Genomic DNA, 24,438 nt, shown 5'->3' with positions numbered 1-24,438 from the left:
AGAAGGGGGGAGAGGTGAGGATGGAGGAAACTTTAAGGGAAGAAAGAATATGGGGAATCATTGAGAGCACAATGGGTGAAATCGAGGAAAATGAGCTACAAAGGAGAGTTACAAATGGGTTTGAGCTGGTGTGCAATGAGGAGGAGGTTAGAATGGAGGAGAGGACTAGCTATGGAGAGAACAGAAATGAAAAAGGGAAGGAGACTAGGAAGGATAATTCGATAGCTGAATTTGTTGGAAAGCTGGGGTGTAAGCTGAAGAATCTAAATGATCTAAAAGTTTCCTTAATAAAAAGAAAGGAGGAGAGCAAGATTAAGAAAAGAAAATTGAGTGAAGTGGAGAGATTAAAGAGAGATATCGAGGGGGATAATAAGTTTGGGGTGAGAGGGGATAGAAGGAAAGGATTCAAATAGATATCCGGTGGTTTTTTAGGGTTAAATTCTAAAGTTGAGATGATAATTCTAAGCTGGAATGTGAGGGGATTGGGTAATAAAAGGAAGAGAGCAACTATCAAAGAAGTAATTAGGAAGTTCAATCCGGATGTGGTGTTAATCCAGGAGTCCAAGAGAATGGACTTTGATAGTAGATGGGCAAGAAGTGTCTGGAGTTCTAAAGGGATAAAGTGGGTGGCTACTCCATCTTGGGGAGCCTCGAGTGGGATCATAACATTGTGGAAGGAAGATGCGGTGGTAAGTTTGGAAGAACCGATAGGGGATCATTCAATTTCTATGAAATTCAGGCAGGTGGAAGATGGTTTTGAATGGGTACTAACAAATGTATATGGCCCCAATGACTATAAGAAGAGGAAGAGGTTATGGGAAGAATTGAGTGATATTAGGGGCCTATGGGAAGGACCTTGGTGTGTGGGGGGGGACTTTAATGTAGTAAGATTCACAGAGGAAACCAACAATCCCAGACAGAGAGTGACAATCAGCATGAGAAATTTCAATCAATTTATGGATACTTTTGAGCTTAAGGAATTCCTGATCCAAAGCAATATCTACACTTGGTCCAACCTTCAATCTAGCCCAATCTGCTCTAAGTTAGATAGATTCTTGTTCTCAACAGATTGAGAAGAGCATTGGGGGAACCTAAATTCTAGAGCACTCCCTAGACTCACTTCAGACCATTGGCCTATAGTGTCATGTAAGGAGGACATAAGAGGAGGTGGACCTGCTCCCTTTAGGTTTGAGAATATGTGGTTGATCCATCCGGGATTCATAGAGAAGATCAAAGAATGGCGGGAACAACACAATCTATCAGTTGAATGGGAGGGGATGAGATTCCACAAAAAGATTCAATTCCTAAAATCTCAAATAAAGGAGTGGAACCGTCGGGAATTTGGAAGAGTGGAGGAAAGAAAGAAGACTTTAATGGAGCAAATTGAGGAACTGGACTTGAAGGAGAAAAGGGGTTCTTTTGGAGAAAAAGACAGAGAATTGAGATGGAGGTTAGAAAGCAGTTGGAGCATCTCTTATTGCAGGAAGAGATAAGTTGGAGACAAAAGTTTAGATGTAAATGGTTAAAGGAGGGAGACAAAAACACTAGAATTTTTCACTCTGTGGCAAACACTAGAAGAAGGAAGAATATCATTTCTAAGCTAGAAGTTGATGGAGTTGTTCTTTCCCAACCAGCAAAAATAGCAGAGGCTTTTGCAACCCAATTTAAATCAATTTTTGGAAGGCCTCTAAATGAGAGGATTTGGGTGGAGGGGCTGGAATGGCCAACTCTTAGTTTAGAAACCAAAGTGGGATTAGAGAAAAACTTTGACTTAGAGGAGATAAAGGAAGTAGTATTTTCAATGGATAGAACGAAAGCTCCAAGCCCAGATGGATTTACAATGGCATTTTATCAGGATTGTTGGGATATTGTGAAGGACCTAGTGTTGGTTTTTGAGGAGTTCCACAAGAGGGAAATCATTAATCCGGGTTTTAACTCCATATTCATTGCATTGGTCCCTAAGAAGAAAGAGGCATCACATCCAAGGGATTTCAGGTCGATTAGTTTGGTGAATAGTTTGTACAAGATAATTGAAAATGTCTTGTCTCTAAGAATTAAGAAAGTTCTTCCAGCCATTATCACACCCAATCAATGAGCTTTTGTGAAGGGAAGGAAGATCACTGATCAAATTTTGATTGCAAATGAAAGCTTAGAGAATTTTAGGAAATCCAAGAAAAAGAGAGTGGTTTGCAAACTAGACTTAGAGAAGGCTTAGACCTAGTTGACTGGTCCTTCTTGGTGGAGGTAATGAAAAGTTTTGGTTTTGGAGACAGATGGTGTAGATGGATCTGGGGTTATATCAAGAGTTGCCATTACTCGATATTGGTGAATGGAACTGCGGTGGATTTCTTTCCGGCCGTGAGAGGAATAAGACAAGGTGATCCGCTCTCTCCCTTTCTCTTTACTCTGATTGCAGATGGCCTGGGGAGACTGTTACATAGAGCCGATTCTAGAGACTTAATAAGAGGTTGGAGAGTCGGAAGGGGGGAAGTACCACTTACACACTTGCAGTTTGCTGATGACACAATCCTATTTTGTGAAGGTGGGGATATAAGATGGATCAGAAACCTAAAACTAACAATACAACTCTTTGAGCAGATGTCTAATCTTAAAGTGAACTTCGATAAGAGTTGTGTGGTGGGAATGAATTTGGAGGAAAGGGAAGTAAGTGATTGTGTAGGTGTGTTAGGGCGCGCTATCTCGGAGTGGCCTATCACTTATTTGGGCCTCCCCCTAGGAGATAACCCCAAGAATGAAAGCTTTTGGAACCCGGTAGTAGAGAGATTTGAGAAAAAACTTGCTTCTTGGAGGAAAAATTATCTTTCTCTTGGGGGGAGAATCACCTTGTTTAGGTCTACCCTTTCCAACCTTCCTATTTACTTCATGTCAGTGTTTAAGATTCCTACAAAGGTCTCCAACAGGATAGAAAAATTAATGAGGGATTTTTTATGGGAACCAGGAGTGGAGAAGAAAGACCATAGGGTGAGGTGGGAAGTGGTAAATAGGAGCAAGAAGCTAGGGGGGCTTGGGATTGGGAATATCAGGAAAATGAACATGGCATTATTGGGGAAATGGTTGTGGAGATTCCTGTTGGAAAGGGACAAATTGTGGATGAAGATTGTGGCTAGCATACATGGGCTGGATGAGAATGACTGGGATCCTGGAATTTTGGCAAGGACTACTGCTGTATCTCCGTGGAAAGCCATTCATGATCTGCTTCTAGTTTTCTCCCCTTGGACCAGGTACAATTTGAACTCCAATAATCGAATAAAATTCTGGGAGCAAATTTGGGTTGAGGACCTACCCCTGAAAGACCAATTTCCATCATTGTTTGCTTTGTCAGATTTGAAAAATGAACCCATTTCCTCCTTCTTGGTTCCTTCTGATTCTTCTTCTGGGTTTGGGTGGAATCTGGGGTTGAGAAGGGCAATAAGGGATACAGATTTGGGGTGTATGTCATCTTTGCTAACCATCCTTGAAAATGTTTTCTTGAACCCTAGTAAGGGAGACACCAGAATCTGGACCCCTTCTTCATCCAGCTCCTTCTCTTGTGCTTTGTTTTTTGAGGCATTAGTCCAACCTACTACTCCACTTGGGCTGTCATTCCCGGTTAAAGAGATTTGGAGCAAACCCATTCCTCCACGGGTTGGTAGTTTTTGTTGGGAAATTTTCCTGGAAAGAGTTAACACAAATGACTTGCTTCAAAGAAAGAGGCCCAACTGCTGTTTACTTCCCAATAGGTGTATTCTTTGCAAAGCTGATGGGGAAACGGGTTATCATATTATGGTTACTTGTCCAATTACCAAGACTGTTTGGGAGTGGGTGTTTTCCCTTTTTGGGTATACTTGGAATCCCCCCGTGAGTGGAAAGTGGAAAGAGGAAAGAGGTTGCTACTGCTGAGAAAGTGGAAAGAGGTTGCTCATTGGCTGAAATCAATGGAGATATTCTCTGAATTCTCTATGGAAGACATGCTGAGAAAGTGGAAAGAGGTTGCTACTGCTGTTATGTATAAAAGGAACTGTAGTCCCACTTGGACCCCCCCTCCCGCCGTTTTCATAAAACTGAATTTTGATGGATGTAGCTTAAGGAATCCAGGGCCCTTTGGGATAGGGGGTGTTTTCAGGAATGAGGAGGGGTATATTACTGCAATGTTCTCCGGACCAATTGGAGAGGGTGACTCTCTTAGGGCCGAAATTCTAGCAGTTCTTGAAGGAATCCAAAGAGCAAAAGAATTAAGCATTAGATGCTTATGATTGAGGGGGACTCGAAGGTGGTGATTAGGTGGCTGAAAGGAGATATCAGTGGCTTGTGAAGCTACAGCAATGAGAAGAAAAAGTTTAATTGGCTGTGTAAGGACTTAGAGGTGCAATACAGCTGGGTGAAGAGAAGTGCTAACTCAATGGCTGATGAGTTAGCTAAGCAAGGGGTGGCTAAGGATTCTTTGTTTTGGGCACATTTTTAGTATTTTGTTGCCATTTTGATGTTGGGGGGTTAAGATAGTTAAACTCCCCATTTTCTGTAATTAATTTTCACAAGTATTATTCATTAATAAAGATTTCTGTTATTGATCAAAAAAAAGAAACTAATAAGTGGCAAGGGCTTTCACCATTAGCCTTGCATAAGATGCATCAATGTGGAGACAAGCACCTATTAGGCCTTTTCCTTTGAAGTAAATCATAGGCATTACATCTTTCCAAGAAGGCTTCCCAATAAAAAGCTCCAATCCTTGGAGGGACCGGTTTACCCCAAACTTCCTTCACTGGGAAATTTTAGAAGCTATTGTTAGCACAGTACACCAAATACTTGAAGGAGGCACAGGAAAAGAAGCTAGAAGGGGTTAAGGTCCAAATCCTATTATCCCTTTTTTGATGGGTCTAAAACCACTCCATTCAAAATCTGAACTAACTCCAGAGCATCCTCAAGTTCTGAGTCCCTAAGGCCTCTTCTAAAACCCAAATCCCAATCAAAACCAAAGGTAAACTCAGAAGAGACCAAAAAAGGAAGACACAAGTTCCCCTTTAAACTGAGAGAGGGAGAAAAAGGATGGCATGTATGGATCTCCAAGGAGAGGCTCTAGTAGCCCTTGCCACCAGTCAAGAGTCCCACCCATATCCAAACTTGGGAATCAATAGCAGTAGTAGTAGTATCAAGATGGATACCCTCCAAGAAAGAGATAAGATCAGAAATTTGAGACCATTCAAAATCTCTCAAACCTCTCCTCAAACCAAAGTTACAAGAGAGACCGCTACAGCACTTCTAGAGGAAATAGGATTCTTCTTGTTGCAACAAGTTGTTGATTTCCAAGGGAAATCTTCAAAGCCATTTTCCCAGCAATGTAATGTTCTTTATACCCAATCTCCCAACCTTAATCCACCTTCCTTCCTATTCTTGCACACCGATTACAAATTGAATATAGTGTTTTAAAGTGCAAGCCACAGGGAGAGGCACACACCTTTTTGAAACAAGGCATGGAATTTAAAAATTCAAAATAAAATTAAAATAATATTAATTCAAAAAATAAAAAATTAAATTTTAAAAGAAACTAAATGGTTTAAAAAGCCTATTGGTTCAAATTGAAATACATAGCACTTGAAACATATTCAAAATGAAAATGTAGAAATAAAATCAAACATAACATATAAAACATATTCAAGCATGTGAAACTTTCAATTTGTTTATTTCTCTCCCAATTGCATTATTTCATGTAGTTAATGTGATGTTAAACATCTTGAATTCCTATTTCTACAAGAATGACCATCCACCTCTATACCAAGCCCCTTGAGACAAGACCAAACATGCACATATAAGGGGAAGATGTTTATTGAGTTTCATCTATTGAATCGATTCTGAAGTAAGATTTTGTCATTTTCCATGTCAGTACTTTTGTTTCTCTATTATTTTTCTTCACAAATGTAATGGTAACCCCTAACTCTTTAAAGTTGCATTATCAAGAAAGGGCAGCTAAATAGAAAATAATTCTTTTTCAGGTTCTGACTTAGAAGAAAATTAATAAGATAAAGCAGTAAATATGGCATATCCCCATGGTATTGATACAACAATAATATATAATTGAATAATCTATCTACCAATCCATCTCACTAATGATCAGTTCAATCAAATCAAATACTGAGGCATAGAAAAAAATAATAATGATCCATGTAAGAAGATATAATACATAAATAGGTAATGCAGATGAAGAACCAAGAAAAGAATTCATGGGGGAACAAACCAATTTCCAATTTCTATGCCAATTTCAGAATTTTTGGGTTATAGGATATTGGTACTATTTCAGTTTTTTTTAATTTATTTTCTAGTTGTTGGTATCTTATGAACATGGTTCTGCTTTTCAGATTTTTATTACTATTTATGGTAACTTTCGGACTTACTATTTATAATTATTCCTGTAATTACTATTTTTGGTAAACTCAGGGTTTACTGTTTTTAGTAATTTCTGGTGACTTTAAATTAAGTTGGTTTTAGTGAGATTAGGAAAGTGTTACTGTTATTAGAGTAGTTTAGGAGTTGGAGTCCATATTTAAGTGTCCTTATGCGTTTTATGGATTTGTCCTAGTTCTAAAACAATTAGAAACTTAGAAGTTATTTTCAGTCAGTTTCCTAGTCCATATTGGAGTCTATAAAGGGACATCCGAGTTCATCTATAAAAAGAGTCATTGTAATTAGAGTTCAAGAAGAGTTGATTTGATGAAATCAAGATTGGTTTAGTGAATTCTGGTTGTTAACAGAAGTTTTTCTCTTTTTTCTCCTTCTCTCTCTCTTATCTCTTCTTCTAAGTGATCTATCTCTTTGTTGTTTACCCCAACAGCAAGAGTTCTTTTTTCTTCTAATTTCTTACCCATTCTTTTCCACAAACCTCACCACCAGATCTTAAATTAGTGGGACCCCTACCCTATCCTATGTCAGTATGGGACAGCTATCCATATATATCAGAAAAGATGCCAAGGCAACCAAAGGAAATTGAGCACTGAAGAAGTCTTCAGAGGCAGAAAGGAGGAGGTGGTACTTGTTTACTCAAGTCCCACAGACCATGATACTGTTATCTGGGCTGAATTTTTGTCTTTTCTCCAGGGTTTGAGGCTTATGTTTTCCTTGGGTTATGACTTATGAGACAATGAGATCAAATCAAATTCACTGGTGGTGATTGGTTGGATGAGGAATGGAGAAGGATCTTGTTGTCTACACAATTGTATTAGAGAGGCTAGGCTACCTCTAGAATAAGCATCTCATTTCTTTGGGTCCATACATCAACAAACTCCATAGCTGACAGCTTAGCTAGAGGAGATGTAGTCAGGAAAGTGTTGTATTGGGAACTTCAGTTCCAGATATTTATAGTGACGGTTTAGCCTAGGGGAGTCTGGCCTCAGTTTGTAGAGATCTGTTTTGTTCTTTCTATGTTGTCTGCAATTAAAAACATTTTTCTGTTTCAAATAAAAATATTAGAAAAATGCAAATGAAAAACACGTAAATGCAATAAATAATAAATTCCAGATATTGTGATCTATCTTGATATTTGCACCTTAATGAGTTTACACAGGAATAGCATAACCACACCTTGCCTCTGCTTTGATCCTGGTGATGGTTTCTGTGTGGCAAACCACTGAGTATCCAACTTCTCAATTCCTTTAACTTCAAAACTTAGCCTTTCAATGACAAATGAGCATACATCATCAGCCCGCTCATCCGGTTTATGTATCTCCTTAGTGCCATTCAAGTTACAAATCTCTATGGTAACAATAACTGAATCACCGGGCCTATAGACATCTTTATCTGTTCTCATTTTGAGAAATGGAGGACATTCATTCTTGACACTACCGGAAGATTCATCAACTCTCTTCTCATCAAAAACAAAAGAATCTCTGCTACCAAATAAGGAGAAACCCCGAGAAAGCTTTGGAAGCATTTTTGTCATTACAGAGTTACAAACCAAATTGGTAAATGATGCATCATAAAGTATCTCAGATTTCAGATCTTCCAATGTAACAGTTGGCTGAAATACCTATGTCAGGATATGTTGGCTGCATTACACTCAAGAAAGTTTATAAGAGTTAGATCTCTCATCTTTATGTAAGATAATATCCACTCTGTCCCTTAGTTGCTAATAATTATAAAAGCATGAAATACATTTAACAGTCCCCAGTAACTGGCCCCAAACAGTGAAGAATGTATTGTTTAAGTATCCTCAACCCTGCATGAAGAAAAAAAAGCAGGAAACTTTGAAATGCCCTACTCTTCACGCTTGTCATAAAAAAAAAATGTTATAGGCTTACATCTTATCAGAAATTATATCATTTTGTACAAACTACAATTTTTTTTTGATTGGAAACGGTATATAAACTACAATATAATAAAATAAGTGGACAACAAAATTACATGTATCATGGGCCCATCCCCCTAAACTATTAGCAAATACTAAAAACCTATAACACTTCGCTTATCAAACTGATAAGTTTGTAAAAGATCCAAATTACATGGAAATGTAACATTGATATAAATTATAGGGGAGAGCATAAAAACATATAAATAAAAAGGCCACTATCCAATGCTAATCCTGGCTGACCAGGGTTTTGGGAGGGGTGGAGTGGATATGGACCTAAACTTGAGCACTTTTTGCATGAAGGTGCTGCTCTTAGACACAAGCCCACATTCTCACTCTTGTCAGCCTGGGATTTTATGCAATGGCCCCTAAATCAAAGAAATGTGAGTAACATTTTTAGCACTAATTATAACACCAGCAAGAATGGATGTTCTTCCCTTATTGCTGAGTGAAGTCAAACGTATACCTATTTAACAACTACAGCAGATTTGTTCTACATTAATAGATTGATAAATGTTAAGCTGAAATACGAGCCCAATACTCCAATTAATGGTTTTTGTCTTATAGATAAACAAAGGAAAATCAATCAATAGCCATATTTAGTCAGTTTATTTGAATAAGTGGGCACGTCCCAGTTGCACAAAATTTAAATTAGAATGAAATTGAAACTTGTTTTTTTTTTTTTTTTTTTGTAGAAATCAAAACTTGGTTAGATATAATATGAATTGAAAAATGTGGGCAATCAACCAAAGAATTTCCGAACAAAATCAATTGACTTAAAACTCGAGTACCTAGAGGAATAGAAACACAATTCCGAAGTTAGAGCTCCTAAACGATTGCAGGAATCAGTTGCTTCACCGATATAGATTGGATATGGAGCTCAATCTCTATAAATGGGCATTTATCCATCAGATAAAATTAAAAGACAAAAGAATGAAAAAGAAAAAAAAAATAAAAACTTGGTCCAATATACTGCCTAGTTGTGGAATTAGCAAACCACAGAAAAGACAAGCAAATTGTTTGGAAAATCCACATATAAGAATGCAATGCCGAATTCAGAGTTCATCAGTTGAACGGGAAATGGAGGTTAATCAATAAAAACGATTTATTATTCCATTGAATCAATCGATCAAAATGCATGGGCATGCCTCCATCACGCAAAATTTAAAATAAAAATTAATGCTTGGTTCAGTGTAATATCCAATTGCGATAGTTACATAAACAACGACAGAATCTGGGAACAAGTAAATTGTTTCTGAAACTCAACTAGGTAGGGGATCAATAACGCAATGCTCAAGTCAGTCGGTCTAGTTTGTCGATTTGATTCAAATCATTGTCAAATAAACTCGAAATTGATCGAGAAAACGTGGAGTGGAATTGGACTGTTGATACTTGGTAAAAGAAATCGAATAAAAAGTCGAATCAATCATTAATTAAAAGAAAATTAATAATTCATTCTTGCCATATAATTAAAAAAAAGAAAAAAAAAGAACAGATGAAGAAAGCACCTTGGGAGCAGAAAGCATGGTTCTATATTTTCTGATTCTTCAGATTCTTCCCATCTCGCTTCATTTCTCACAGATGAAAATCAATCTGGGAGAGAGGACATCAAGGCGAGAGCGGAAGCTCGCAAGTAAAATCTGCGTTGATGCCGGCAATTTTATTACGAAAATACCCTTTTCACTTACAAATTAAAAATTAAAGGGTTAATTTGTATTGTACATGTTTGGAAGGAATATAGTATAGAGTGCAAAGCCTTGTGTTATGTATTATTTTGTATATATTTGTAGTGTACTTGTTTGTAATTATACTCTTTCCAAACCGATTATAAGGAGCTCTTAAACTACCCTAAAAAGTTAGGAAATGTATTAGAACTATTATCCCTAAATATTTGTAAAATTCCTTAAAGTATTCGTAAATTTTCTGACAATTTATATTGATTAATTAATGAAATATCAATTTTGACCTTTATTATTCTTCAAATTTTCAAAATAAAATCTAACTCGATACATCTAAATTTTCAACAACGCCTCTACGTATACATTGAATGTTACTTTTCTTTTCTCCTTGAAAATGACAAGCAATAGATTTATATATCTCTAAAAATCAAAGAAAAATACATCTTCTAATCTTCTATGATATAAAAATATAAGAGTGATTATAGTAAGAATATACCATACTTTGAGTAATTATATACACACAGGTTGAGTTACCAATGTCTCTGTACATTCTCCCCAAGCATGAGAATCCGATGGTGTCTTTTGACTTTTGAAAGTCTTGTAATTATCAGTAATCTGTTTCATAGAATGTCAATTACAGTTGGGGTGTTTCGTTTGTTGCAGTGTGGAGAAAAGAAGGGGTGCCTTCAATATAGGGTAGAGTGCTTTGAAAATGACGGGAGATTAATGAAATCCTGAGAAAGCCCATTTTTGGATCTCATGGCGGAACATATCGTCACCATTACCAAAGGATCCCAAAGCGAAAAAAAAAAATTAGGAATCCGAATTCATAGTCCAAACCAGTTCAATTCAGTTTAATTATTGTCCAAAAGCCTTATAATTGTTGATCATAACTCTCCAATTTGAAATCATGTCGTGGAAAATAAAACCTCGAGAAATCCATTTCAGGGATTCCATCGGTTATTATTTATTAGATGCCCGGTCAGTTCTCATGGATAGCAATTAGTCGCATACATCTCCTAGTTTTTAAACTTCCGTGAAGGAATCAGGTTTGAGCCATCCAAACTTGTTGGACAAGTTCATAGCAAACCAGGAGTGCGTTAAGGAGTTTGAAAGTCGCAGCTTGCCTTGGTTACTATCCATCCCCTTTATTTTTCTTTGGTATTTTTAGGTTTTCATTTGTTTTGTTAATTCATAAAGGAATGGGTAATATCTTGTCAAAGGTTCAAAGCAATGTTTATTTTTTTATTCCATAAAGAACTGGGTTTTAAAAGAAGGGGTGCCTTCAAAGGCATTGCTTTGGGCCTAGTGACGCTTTGGTCCTTAAATTTTAAAATGTGATAATTCAGTTTTCAAACTTTCAAAATGTGCCAATTCCAATACATGTCATTAAGTAACTGCTAAATATCATTCAAAAAAACACAAATGTCCTTCAAGTGTCATTTAATTCTCTTTATCAAGAAAGTTGGGGTTACATGAAATTTATTGAATAGAAGAGGTAAGGATTTGAGACTATTCATTTTCTATCAACATTTGGATGGTTGATAAAGAAAATTAAATGACACTTGAAGGACATTTGTGTCTTTTTAAATATCATTTAATGGCTGATTAGCAAATTGATTAACAATAGGTACTAAATAGGTACGCTTTAAAAATTCAGGTATTGAATTATCGCGTTTTAGAGTTCAAGAACCAAAGCAATGCCTGTCATTGTCGAATATTTATCCAATAAAATCTCATAATACATTACAAAGCAAGCCTCATTCATTTTTTTGTAGTGCGAAGAGGTCTGATTCATTGCTTTTTGAACCGTATTTTAATTTTAGGCAAATCCAAATGGAGTCCGAATCTCCTACACATCTTCCTGTACATAAATTCAGAGGGGGCCATGTCAGCACCCTCTCATGCATAAATCTAGCATGTGCGAGCCATATTAATACACAGACGTTTCAAACCTCCTTCCATCACATGTTTTATATATTAAAAATGACAGTAAATTTTAAATTACAGGGGTTAAGGATTTATTCTTCTCCTCTTTCGCCAAATATTTCTCCAACTAACTGAATAATTCTACCAGAAAGAAAAACAGGGGATAACGCTTCAGACTTCAGAGAATTGAATGCCTGAGACGATTATCACATCGTTTGCTCAATTTTGTTAAATATCGACGAAACTCCACCTGGATCAACGTTCAAGGTATTGAACTGATCTTCTCTATCGATTTCAATAAAAATTTGAAAATACAGGGTATCTATCACCACTCATAGTTTTTTGTTAATCAGACTCAACAACTAATGATTTTCACAATAAAAAGGATTTGCATCTCAAATAAGCTATAGCTGATCGTTTCATTTTTTTTTTTTTTTGAACTCTTATCCCATGTTTTTCTTTTTGGTAGGGTTATTCAGTTAGTTGGAAAATATTTGAGGAAAGATAGAAGAATAAATCCTCAACCCCTGTTTTTTATTTGATTTAAAATTCATTGTCATTTTTAATATATAAAAAATATGATGGGAGGAGATTTGAAACATCTGTGTATTAATATCACTCGCACATGCTAGATTCACGCATGACATGACACCCTCGATTTGATGTACAAAAAGATGTGTAAGAATGAATGTATAGGAGATCCGTACTCATCCAAATGGAAGTTTTCGAAGACAAGGAAGTCTGGATTTCTCCTACACATGTAACAACAGACTCAATAGTGCTGGGTCTGAGAGCAATGAGATAGCTTGAAGATTTGGATATTCGAGGATTCCAAAGAGATGGAGTTCATCGTTGACGGGAGAAAGAGTGGAGAATGTAATTCGTGAGACAACATTCTGTTCTAAGTTCTAATTCTTCCCAAGAGCCCATCTTCAGATCGTGGGACACTGGATTTGAGCATCGGCTAGTTCTGGTTGCCAGGGAAAAGAAAACGTGATTATAACTGAGCATCTAAGGTAGGTAAAACTAATGTGAGCAAAAACTGAAAAAAAAAAAAAAAAAAAAATCGAGGGGAGATCAGAAGGGCCGAGTTGTTGGTGGAAGCCTAGAAGGGATTTTGTTGTTTTTAATAGTTAAAAGGGTAAAATTGAGTTTTACAAAGATTATATCTGTTACCTGCAATCACATGCAGATAGAATGTGACTTCGGTGTTTGGGATGGATGCCATTCTCAGAAAATGATGCTTATAACATAAGCATTGCTGATTTCTCATAAAATGTTTTCTATTGGTGTTTGTAGCTATTAGGTATTTTTCAATGTCACATCAGTAGTATATTATTGCTAGCAATAGTAGAAAAAATATTAAAACGGGTGTTTTCTCAGACCAAACCTTTCCCGATTTTTAAGACATCATTTGAGAAATTTTTTTTTTCAGAAAAACGGTTAACCAAACAGCAAGCATTTTCTTAGAAAACGGATTTCTGATGTATCACCATTTTCTGAGAGAACGTCATCGATTCCAAACACCTATCTATTTCCTAAAACTTATGAATAGTTTTAGAAACTAGAGAATGACACCTACCCTGTGATGGTAGCACTTGAGGGCATGAGCTTTCAAGTGCAACAACTAGGTACCTGAGCTTTCAGAAATATGCGTTCAAGTCCAGGACTGTTATCCATTGTTACCATGGGTGACAAAATTATCAAACCATCCATTATCTCATATTTATTTAAGATCAATGTCACAATTCGAAAAATGGTTTTTTATTTTTATTTTTACTAGTGGGGTGCACGTGCGTTTATCATATTATTGCTACGAAAATATATTTGAATTATTATAAAGTAACCTTCAAATTTAAAGTATGAAAAATAATAATGGACCGTGGGATCTACTTTGTCCAAGCTGTTGATGAACTATTATGACCTGTCAGTTATTGTCCTCCTTCCCGTGGAACTTGTAGCACTAGAGGGAGAGGTAGAAGAGGTAGAGGCAGAAGTAATTAGGTCCGCTAGTTTTTTTTTTTTTTTTGCTTTTGCCTTTTCATGGTTTAGGGGGTGCTTTGGGCCTCTGTAGGTAGGATAACCGAGGTCTTTGTGTTTGGGTGCTGCCTTTGTTAGATCTTGTTCTTGCAAGCTTAGGCCTACTCAAAGTTTGTTTTGTTGGAGTGACTTGTGGGATTTGCTTTGTCTCTATTTTCTGCTTTTCATATATGTTTTGTATACTTTGTTTTCTTTTCTAATAAATTTATCTTGCATTATTCAAAATAATAATAATAATGATGATGATGATGATGATAATAATAATGATGATGATGATATAAATTATGATTGAAGATATAAATAACCCAATGAATGTTCATAGCAAAAAATTACCCAATGCAGTCAACTTTAAAGCTCATCAACTACCAAGGCCAAGTTTGGGAGTGCTTAATAATAAGTGTTTATTTGAATAAGAACTTATTTTGGGCCGGGACCATACCATTAAGCACTTATTAGTGTTTGGGAAATAAGCTAAAAATAAATGTTTATTGAAGTAGCCTAAAATTTCAATTTTTTTAAAGTGCTTATACAATAAGCACTTATTCAAAATTTTGATTACAAAATTGTCTCCAGTTAGATTTCAAAATGCCACTTATGCCTTTCAATCGTCCAAAAACATAGGGTTAGGCTCTTCGACACTTTCTTCTCCAACCAATGGTAGAATTGCAACTCAACCAATTAACTAGGTAAGGTTTCCCCTCTTTTTTTTCTCATTTTTTCATTCTCGAACGATCAACTTGACTGGTTTCAGTAGTTCCATTGCGACCCAAATCATCAACTAAGCACTTATTCTTAGGACCTTTAAACTAAATTGGTTTGAAATTAAAGAATTGCTAGAGCATCTTTTTTGTTCTGCCATGCCTACATTGACAACTTGAAATCTATCTATGAATCAACATATCATAACCCTCAGTCGTGATACTCATGTTCTAAACAAAACACCACCCTCCTATCCTCTTAAAATAGTACAAAAATTCACAGAATTTGTTAAGAAATTCAAAATCCTTACTAACACCCTAAAAAATGCCATAAGAAAACCATTATTTTGTTATCCAATAATTTGATAATTTATAATTATGCCAATTCCAATAATTACCATTATTTAAAATAATTTTCATTAATTTTCTTATTAGAAATTATGAAAAATTATTTAAATTTTGTTATTCAAAACAATTATTGATAACTATTTTTTATTCAATAATTTCATAATAATAATGATAATTATTGAATAATAATAATTGTTATTAAATAATAATAGTAATTACAATAATTTCGAAAATGATAGTTACATAATAATAACAATTATAATTATCCCATAGAAATTATTGATAATTTCAACTTTATTGGAAATTATTGATAATTCAAAAATAATAACAGTGATTTTTAAAATAACTTTTGTTAAAATTATTTTTTATTTGATGATTTGTTATGTTAGAAATTTGATAATTATGGAAATTTGAGTAATTACAATGATTTTGTTATTTAATAATTTGATAATTTTGAAATTATTGATAATTTCAAAATTATTGAGGTTATTATTAGTCAAAATTATAGATAATTTCAGTAGTTGTGGAATGGCTCTCCGTCAGTGTCTCGCTTTCTCTCTATCTCTCTTCGTGAATGACTCTCTTCTCCATCTTATCCATCGTGCATCTGGTTCCATTTTCTTTATCCTGCACCTGGTTGAGAGGTGATTATCAGGGAAAAGGAAGACTGAAAATCTTTTGAGGTCTGTGAGGGGCGCACGAAGCGTCTGTGATTTCTTCTAGGAAACCCATGATCCCACCAACAAAGAATATCTAATAAAAAAACTATAGGCTTTGTTCTTTGCTTTCTTCTAATGATTTCTTTGTTCTTGATTTTCAGGTCTGTGGCTTTGATTTCTTTATCACAGAGATGAGAGAACCAACATCAGATGTAGTATTTGCAAAAGAACTAGAGGCTTTGTGAGAGCTTAACTTTGTGGAGATGTCTGTTTCTTAGTTTTGTTTTTCCCAATAATCATCTCCAGAGAAACAAGACAAGTATCAAAAGCCGAGCCGAGTGTAGAGAAATGGGACCCAACAAATGTCAACAGCTTTTAAAAATTTACACATGGAGAGCATTTTTTGAAACTGCTGTAGAGCTCAGGTTTGCCGGTCAAAGCTTCAACGCTGACAATCAAAATGTGTTGGAACTCAACTTTCCCCTCTTTTTTCTAACCCAAGAGAGGAGGAAATGCTTTCGACTTCAGAGTTCAAACTCTGAGTTCTGAGAATCATTTCGTCTTTAGAGGAGAGTTGGGTTGGGGAGGGTGGAGATTTGCATTTGATGAATATTCTCCAAACGCATACAAAAACATGACACTTTGTTTACATCGATCATCCAAACACATAAGAGTGTAAAATGAGTATAATGCCGGTTCAATTGTTATATTTCATCGATGTAGTTTTGCATTTACACTAAAAAAAAGCAGCCTTAAGCCCTTAATGGCCAAATCTTTAAACTCTTTTACAGGTGGCCCAATTGGAACATGAAAGCGATCTTTTTCCTGAATCCATGGGAAATCCCAAGCACTCACATTTGAATGGCCAATTGGCCATAAACCTGAACCCCTAAACTAGGAAAAATAGATGACATTTTATTCACCAAAGTTTTTCACAAGGGGAAGAAGATCTTGAGACTTTCCTTGGTATCATTGTTTTATTCTGACGATATTTACTTTGTAAAACTCGAACCCACAGAGATTCTGATTCTATCAAAAATCTCCACACAAGTTTTTCCTGGTCGGTCTTACTTGCTAATTCTCTATTCTATGCCAAACGTCTAAAAGTCTGAATAAGTAAAAATAAAATAAAGAGGTAGATAATTTTAGTTTAAATTCTGAGCTTGAACGATTTTGAATTCAACACAACATAGAGTTTTATTAATTTATTCTTTTGCGTTTTCTTCCTAATCTATCTTTGACCTCATTTTCATGATGTTTGCGTCAACTGTTTTCTTTGAAGTCCAACCAGCTACCCTTCTCCATTTCTCTCTATTGGAGATAACCATATCCGATCCAGATCTAGCCTGGACTCTAAGATAGATAATGATAAGAATGATCTTATCAATTGTAAATTAGGATCAGCATGATCCCTTCTAATTGTACTCTATCTAGGACTCCTATTATTTATCTTGTATGAAACCCTATGTAAATCAAATTCTATAGAGAAATCTATAAATACCTAGAACTTTAGTGATCTAAAATACACTAAAGTCCATTCTTCTCACATTCTCATTTTCCATTATTCTCAATATTTTTTGTAGCTCAAACTTGGTATCAGAGCTGATGGAGTAGGAAGGTTCTTATGGAAGCAATGGCAGCCGAACCAATGTTGATACTAGTTCGAACAATCTAGGATCGATGCCCTCGATTCCTCCTCTTCAGAGTGTGACACATTATCTACCCATTAAGCTCGACAGTGATAACTACTTGCTATGGCATGTGCAATTTATGCTATCAAGCGCATTTTGCGTTACCTTAAGGGCACTCTTGATCACAATCTTCATTTTTCTTCATCATCCACTTCTCTACATCTGAATGCCTTCACAGATGCTTATTGGGTCAGTTATCCAGATGACCGCTGGTCTGCGAGAAGTTTTGCAGTTTATTTAGGTCACCATCTCATCAGTTGGAGCTCCAAAAAGCAACACATTGTGGCTCGCTTCAGTATGGAGTCCGAGTTCCGGTCTCTTGCTAACACAGTCACTGGGTCTTATGGATCCAGTCTCTTTTGACCGATTTAGGCTTCCCTATCTTGAAGCCAGCAGTATGGTGTGACAACCTTGGTGCTACATATCTTGCTGCACATCCGGTATTTCATGCCCGCACCAAGCATGTTGAAGTAGATTTCCATTTCCTCTGAGAACTCTATGTGGCTAGCAAGTTATCAATTCGGTACATCTGTTCTGAAGATCAAGTTGCCGATATCTTCACAAAGCCTCTAGCCACACCACAATTTAGTCTTCTACGGTCCAAGCTTCACATCCTATCGTTCAGCTTGAGGGGACATATTGGAGATAACCATATCTGGTTCAGATCTAGCCTGGATTCTAAGATAGATAAGGATAAGAATGATGTTATCAATTGTAAATTAGGATCAACATGATCCCTCTTAATTGTACTCTATCTAGGACTCCTGTTGTTTATCTTGTATGAGACCCTATGTAAATCAAACTCTACAAAAAAATCTATAAATACCTAGAACTTCAGTGATCTAAAATACATTGAAGTCGATTCTTCTCACATTCTCCTTTCCATTATTCTCAATATTTTTTGTAGCTCAAACTCTCCACCATTTCTTCTTTTTCTTTTTCTCCTACATTTATTTCATCCTTTTTCTCTTAACAAGAACTCAGGTATGGTTGAACAACACAAGGATTTTAGTTTCCAAGCATTGAAGGTTTCACTCAGAGTAGATGAAAAACCAACCATGTTCTTGGTTCCATTAAGAGGGTGCTTGAAACCGATGTTTTCAAAAAATGGCATCACATCAGTGTCATGTCTGAAATCCATTTTGGTGTTTTCTTGTTTGTGTTTTTTTTTTTTTTTCCAAAAAACATTTTCTCAAACCATGCCTTGGAAATCGGAAAAGGTGTGGTATGAGAAAGTGCCCTTTTTCGTGTTTTCTTGTTTTTTTACTATTGCTAGCAACAATATATTGACAATGGAAATGAAAAAAAAAAGCCTATATGGCAGCAACACTAATGGTACCAAATAGAAAAAAAAAGAAAAAAATGTTTTTTTGAGAAAAAGACATGCCAATGCAGCATTGTTTTCTCAAAAACACCTCTCAAGAAACGACACTCATTCCAAACACTACCTAAAAGGATAAGCTGCTATTTTATAAGAAAATGTTGATTTGGTCATAGAACCGCTGATTTGGATGAACTGTTGAGTGTTACTTGGGTAATAGTTCGCAAGTTGATGTTAATAAGGAACCTTAACATTGTTCTTTGTTTCTTTTTAATTTATACCAAGATAGTAGCCACCAAACTCCCTGATTTCTCTCCTCCATTTCTTCTTTTTTCTTTTTCTCTTACATTTATTTCGTCATTTTTCTCTTCACAATAACTCAGGTATGATTGAACAAACAAAGGGATTTCGATATCCAAGCATTTAAAATTTCACCTAGAGTAGTAGATGGAAAAAAAGATAGTGAAGATTTCATTCTTCTTCTCCTCCTTCCTCCTTTCTTTCATTTTTTTCTGTCAAGAACTTGGAGAGAGAGAGAGAATGACAAACGGTTTCACTTTCTTTGGTCTCATTTAACTATGCTCGAAAATCAAAACATGAAAGACAGGGGGTTTTTACTTCTCAATTTTCATGATTCAAGAAAATTTAATCCAAGGTTCTTTTATTTTTGTCTCATCTACCAATTCTTCTCACTTTCTTTGCAATTTTTTTTGCAAATTTTTAGTGTGTATTTCAGTTATCTTCTATCAAACAAAACTCACATTCTATCTGTTTCTAACAATTAAAAAAAAACCCAATTTTACTCTTACCGTTTTCTTCTTTTCAGCAGCGACAAACTAAACTACCTCGATCTTTAACCGGCTCCTCTCTCTCTCTCTCTCTCTCTCGTTTTAATGTTTCTACCGAAAGAAAATGACGATGGGTTTATTCTCCAAGCTTTCCTCTAGGGATATACATCGGGGACGAACAAGTCATTCACTTCTATCATGAGGAAATCCCTCGTATTTCTCCAGCTCCTCCTGGGGTGACTCCAATGTTCATCAAAACCCATGCACAACATGTCACAAGTCCAGCTGTGAAGGAGTCGGCAAGTGTTGTCAACATCCTCGTGAATTTCAATATCTGATTGGGAGAGAGCGACAAATAAGACAAAACACACATCAAGAAGATTAAGAAAAATCTTGATAGGCAGAGCAGGAGCATTAGGAAGAGAAACGCTCATGTTGCTGTCACTCCCACTAAAGAGCTTCAGAAGATATGCAACGATACTCCCAATTTTCGCTCTAATGGCATCCGAAAGTTTGCCCTTGCCGAAAATCTCCGGAACAAAATAACAGTGGACTCCACTCGTCGGTTCTAGAAACAGTTGTTTCGGAGAAAGTCGCGTAAGGCCTTCAGATTCCCACTTTTATGAAGCTTCCCAAGAAAGCATTTCAAGAACCCAACTTGTCCGATCTCACAAGGCTTCTGCGCGATCAAGCCGGTGGAGCAGTAGATCGCAAGGTTCTCGCAATTGTTATGATAGTTTCCGAACCCATTACGCTCTAGGAGGTACTTGGCGCGGTGCACAATCACATCAAGAGGGCTGGATTTAGCATGGCTGCAAGTTCCTGCTCGGATCCTGGAGAGCAAATAAATTCGCATGAGGTTGTATTGGAAGCGGTAGAGCTAATTACCCAAGAGAAAGCAACTCCGGCAGAACCTTCTCCTCCTCAGGCAACTTCTGTGCTTCCGTTGGGGGGCGGAGCCTCCTCGTTAGTGGCGACGCTCCCTCTTTCTGCTCCTCAACTAGTTCATCGTAATAGTAAATTCTCAAGCCAATTTCTCCTTTAACCCAAGACCCAACTAAACACGCTCCCTCGGTGAGTGCTATCGCCGCCGTTGGTTAAAGACCAAGCCAACTCGATTTGTCACGGAAGAAAATTGTAAGGGTAAAATTGGATTTTAAAAAAATTATACTTCACTTATGGACGAGTTTCAACGGAATATTAACAGATGCTCAATTGTCAGAAACAGTAAAGATGAAACAGTAAAGGTATTTAGTTATTTAACAAAACTGTCGCCGAATGAATGCATTTGAGTCTTCTCCATGGAACGAGAGAGGAGAGCAACCAGTCCAGCGATCCGTTCAACCTCCCCTACCACCTGACTCGCAGTCTTCAAGGCTTCTCACTCTCTTAATAGCCTGAAGAACGCCGAGACATAAAAAATAGAGAGAATAACCCAAGGTAGTAGAGGCTTGGAACCCATGGGAGTTCTTTCTCGACTTTCAGTGCCTCAAAATTCAAACAAAACAGTCGGAAAACCTGTCAGTCCGTCCCATAAATTATGGTCTTCAGTCACTCACGGGCAATTTCCTTGCAGGAAAATAAGGCCTCGCCCATCGGATATTTGATTTAAGGATAGCATCGTCAATCCCTGTGTCGACGGGAACTTCAGCAGTGTTGTTTGCCTCAAGTCGATGAAGACAAAGGTCCTGCTACATGAATACATGATGAATCCACAAATGAAGTTTGGATCGAGTATGAGGAGTTTAAGACGTATGTGATGCCTTTGTTTCTCGCAGTTCATAAAAGAAATCTGGAAGTGGTCCGAAAGCTACTGATAAGCGTTTATGTTCTGCAGCTTCTGCTATTTCATTTATCGCTTCTTCCAGCACCTCAAGTTTCAAACTAGAGAGTATCTTTCCGTACAAGTTCTAAAAGCTTGAAATATGGTTATTTCAACCTGTGTTCTATTCAAAATTTGAAACCAGGCATTTTTCAGTTTTCTCGATAGATTTTGAATATTGGACTACCGAGTCTCTTTGTTCAGTTGTTGAAAATTTGCTAAAATTGGGAGTTTTTATCTGAGTGCTCCTAGTCGTCTTCATTATGATTTGCTTTTAAAAGTTATGAAAACGAAAGAAATCATATTTGCATTTTGAAGCAACATAATTTGAAGCTCAAAATCTTCTCTTTCTTAATTCCTTCAGATTCTTCAATTTTCATTTCAAGTTTTAGAGATTAGTAGAGGTTTTATGATAAGAAGTTTCAATTATTTTAATTGCACATTTCATTTTTAAAACTATTTTGCATGCCACTTTTGTTCTTTTAGATCAACGATATTTTAAGTTTAGATTGTGGTTCAGACTTCGGATGGAGGGTTAATTTAATAAATTTATAAAAATCATTCATGTCGTAATAGCAGATCTCTGACATGGGTTACTTTGAAGGCTTGAAAAAGTTATGGTCAGTTTAAGAGAAATAAAAAAAAAGTCATTGAGTTTTAGATAATATCTGGACTTGACCTGCTCAACCCAGACGGTTGAACCACTGACACAGGACGGCAGGACCCAGAAGAAAAAGCAGTTCTGTTTCCGGATCACAGGATCAGTTTTTAAAATATTGTGTCAAAGTTCTCCGGTATCATGTGTCTTTTTGGCAGCATAAAATTTCGCCTGTAAGTATCAAGCTCTTCCGGTAGGGATATGTTTCAATTGGAGAGAAGTAAAGACTAAAGAGAGGCTTTAGATAATAACCCTTGACATTATTGAGCAACATGAATGTTCCCATTTTGGAAAATAGCAATTTCCATATCTCTTTTTCCGTTTTCTTCACATTTTTAGATCACTAGGAAGAATTTCCGCCAAAGAAATCTTTTCACACTGAGCAACCAGACAAACAAATGTACAACCATAATACCTGAAGCTACAACCCCCCAACACCACCCCCCACTTAACAACCACCAGAAAAGAAACCAAAAGAAAATAAAAGATATAAACGAGGGGTGTGGACTTGATAAATAAGAAAAGATACATATTACATTACAAAAGTTGAAGCTAGAAAGCCTGCAGAAGCTCTCAGATTCTGGGAGAACAAGGCCGCTACAAGTTACAGTCATGGGTCTACTATTCAGGGGCCCCAACAAGCAGGCATGCCAACCTGCCTGGTCCTTCAATTCCCAAGATCACTTCTGACAGCTTCCTCCAATGGGTATCAGATACCAATTTTTTGAAATATAATTATCAAAGAGAACCCAAACCCTTGGATATCCGTCTTTTTTGCACTACTGTCTAATAATCATCTCCCTAACAATGTCATCTGTCAAGCATCAGTGAATAGAGACAGTACTTCATCATTGAAGGTTGATTCTGCTGCATCAAGAGGGGTATTGCCTTCTCCGTCTACAGCCTTAGGGTCAGCTCCCCTGCAACCAGTCCAGGAACCATTGAGCAGATTTTTCATACAATAGAGAATGAATGCTTAAGAAATAAGGGGACCGAAAAACACATCCTGATAGGCTGAAGCCCTATAATGTCATTAATAGCTGTAAGTTACAAAATTCAACAAACTATGAATGACCAAGAGTGCAAAAAAATTCCACTTTCTGCTAGATGTTTATAAATGGATTTTTTCAAGTCATGGAGTGCTTATGCCGATTGTTAGTTCAAACAATTACGATCTTCATGAATTGAACCGTTTCAAAATTGTGTAGTCATACCATGTCATGTGCATATAGGGATCTTGCACCCATAAGCTCAAAAACTTCCTCTAAAATGTTTATTCTTTCAAGCACCACTCCCCAAAAACCAAAGGTTATTACCAAAGGCTCCTCCCTCCTCCCCAAAAATCATTAAATAAAAAAACATAAAGATCTAGCTCGACATACCAATAAATAAATCTATTGGTCTACTACAGAATGCCATGTTATTACTCTTGAATCTCAGGGAAAAACAAATTCTCAACATATCTATTCTGAGCTAAATGAACAGGTTGTTAATGCAAATCAACAGCATAATGTAAGTTTTTATTAGAAGGCTAATCCTATTCACATGACCACATCAGTAAAAGGAATGTTAACTGAAATACATCCATCAACGTGATCATACATCTTAATCTTTTGCCTGCTGTTATATGCTTAATGCTACTATTTTATCTAAATGCACCTACCATATTTAGCTTCCCAAGGACTCCGCTGTACATTATCAAAATTCACTCTTTGATGCAAGGATTACTCAGCTCTAGTTGAAAAGGCATTATATCAACATCCAATCAGGTCTTTGGATTTGAAAGACAAGTGGATTTTTTTTGATCAATATTAAAAGGCAAGTGAGCAATGATTTGAGGATTCATAATTTTTTTTGATTGTTGACTAGGCTTCATGATTTGAACATGTCAAAATAAAGAGACAGATTACAAAGGAAGAATGCTATGTTCTATCAAGAGCTATGAAAGTACCTCCAATATTAATAATGCCCATCTCAACTCAAATCAGCATTAATGCCAAATTCAACTATTTGGTTTTAGCTAAACGAGTCCTGTCCTGCCATTATGTTCTATCAAGAGCCATGTTTTACCTCCATATTAATGATAGAAAATACCTCTATGGTAATGGTGACAGCAATAACAAGAATGTTCACATCATCCATACTGTAATTTTAAGCAATAAAAGTAGAGCAATAGGCAATAATCAACACAAACCCAGAGTGACAAAAAATTAGCCTAGTCTTACATAGTGCGGTGACAGAAGAACAAGATTGGGACATGATGACTCTAGTAAGCTCTAAATAAAGATCAGACGAAATTGCTAGTAATATCACAAAAGCCTATAATACTTGTTGAGAATTCTAAGATATTTATGATGTGAAACAAACAAATGAAAAAGAAAGATTGCTTTTAAATATTAGGAGAATATAACCCACAGAGATGAAGTAAATCACCATGAAGAAAAAAAAAAAAAACAGAGCAATAGGGGTAAAG

At 36.3% G+C, this 24,438-nt stretch overlaps 2 protein-coding genes and 1 long non-coding RNA gene across 14 annotated transcripts in view; 1 reads left to right on the top strand and 2 right to left on the bottom strand.

Annotated features, from left to right (window-relative positions):
* Positions 1-10,012, bottom strand: part of LOC104592759 (uncharacterized) — a 40,150-nt gene extending 30,138 nt beyond the window's left edge. For 2 of the 7 annotated variants that reach the window (XR_016084163.1, XR_016084164.1), the window contains exons 1-2: positions 9,841-10,012; positions 7,570-8,033 (exon numbers count right to left, since the gene is read on the bottom strand). Coding sequence is in view for 4 of the 7 variants with exons in the window: in XM_088901465.1 (XP_088757591.1) it covers positions 7,570-7,927 (358 nt within the window). In the remaining 3 variants the exon portion in view is untranslated. Of the gene's footprint in view, positions 1-7,569; positions 8,204-9,840 lie in introns of all 7 variants that reach the window. The other 5 variants (XR_016084165.1, XM_088901465.1, XM_088901466.1 and 2 more) reach the window with 5 other exon arrangements.
* Positions 10,013-18,614: 8,602 nt separating this feature from the next.
* Positions 18,615-22,356, top strand: LOC148800896 (uncharacterized). The gene is made up of 2 exons (XR_016084166.1): positions 18,615-20,925; positions 21,062-22,356. It is a non-coding gene; the product is annotated as an uncharacterized LOC148800896 (long non-coding RNA).
* The window catches only part of LOC104592757 (ADP-ribosylation factor GTPase-activating protein AGD3-like), a 125,825-nt gene continuing 123,637 nt past the window's right edge, over positions 22,251-24,438 (bottom strand). For all 6 annotated transcript variants that reach the window (XM_010252229.3, XM_010252231.3, XM_010252230.3 and 3 more), the window contains one exon: positions 22,251-22,885. In XM_010252229.3, coding sequence (XP_010250531.1) covers positions 22,783-22,885 — 103 coding nt within the window. In that variant the 3' untranslated portion in view covers positions 22,251-22,782. The remainder of the gene's footprint in view (positions 22,886-24,438) is intronic.

The sequence above is a fragment of the Nelumbo nucifera genome, chromosome 3 (assembly GCF_055504915.1).
Source record: "Nelumbo nucifera cultivar China Antique chromosome 3, China Antique-T2T, whole genome shotgun sequence".
Lineage (NCBI taxonomy): Eukaryota > Viridiplantae > Streptophyta > Magnoliopsida > Proteales > Nelumbonaceae > Nelumbo > Nelumbo nucifera.
Note: the sequence above shows the minus strand (reverse complement) of the source record. Positions and strands in the feature narration are given on the sequence as shown.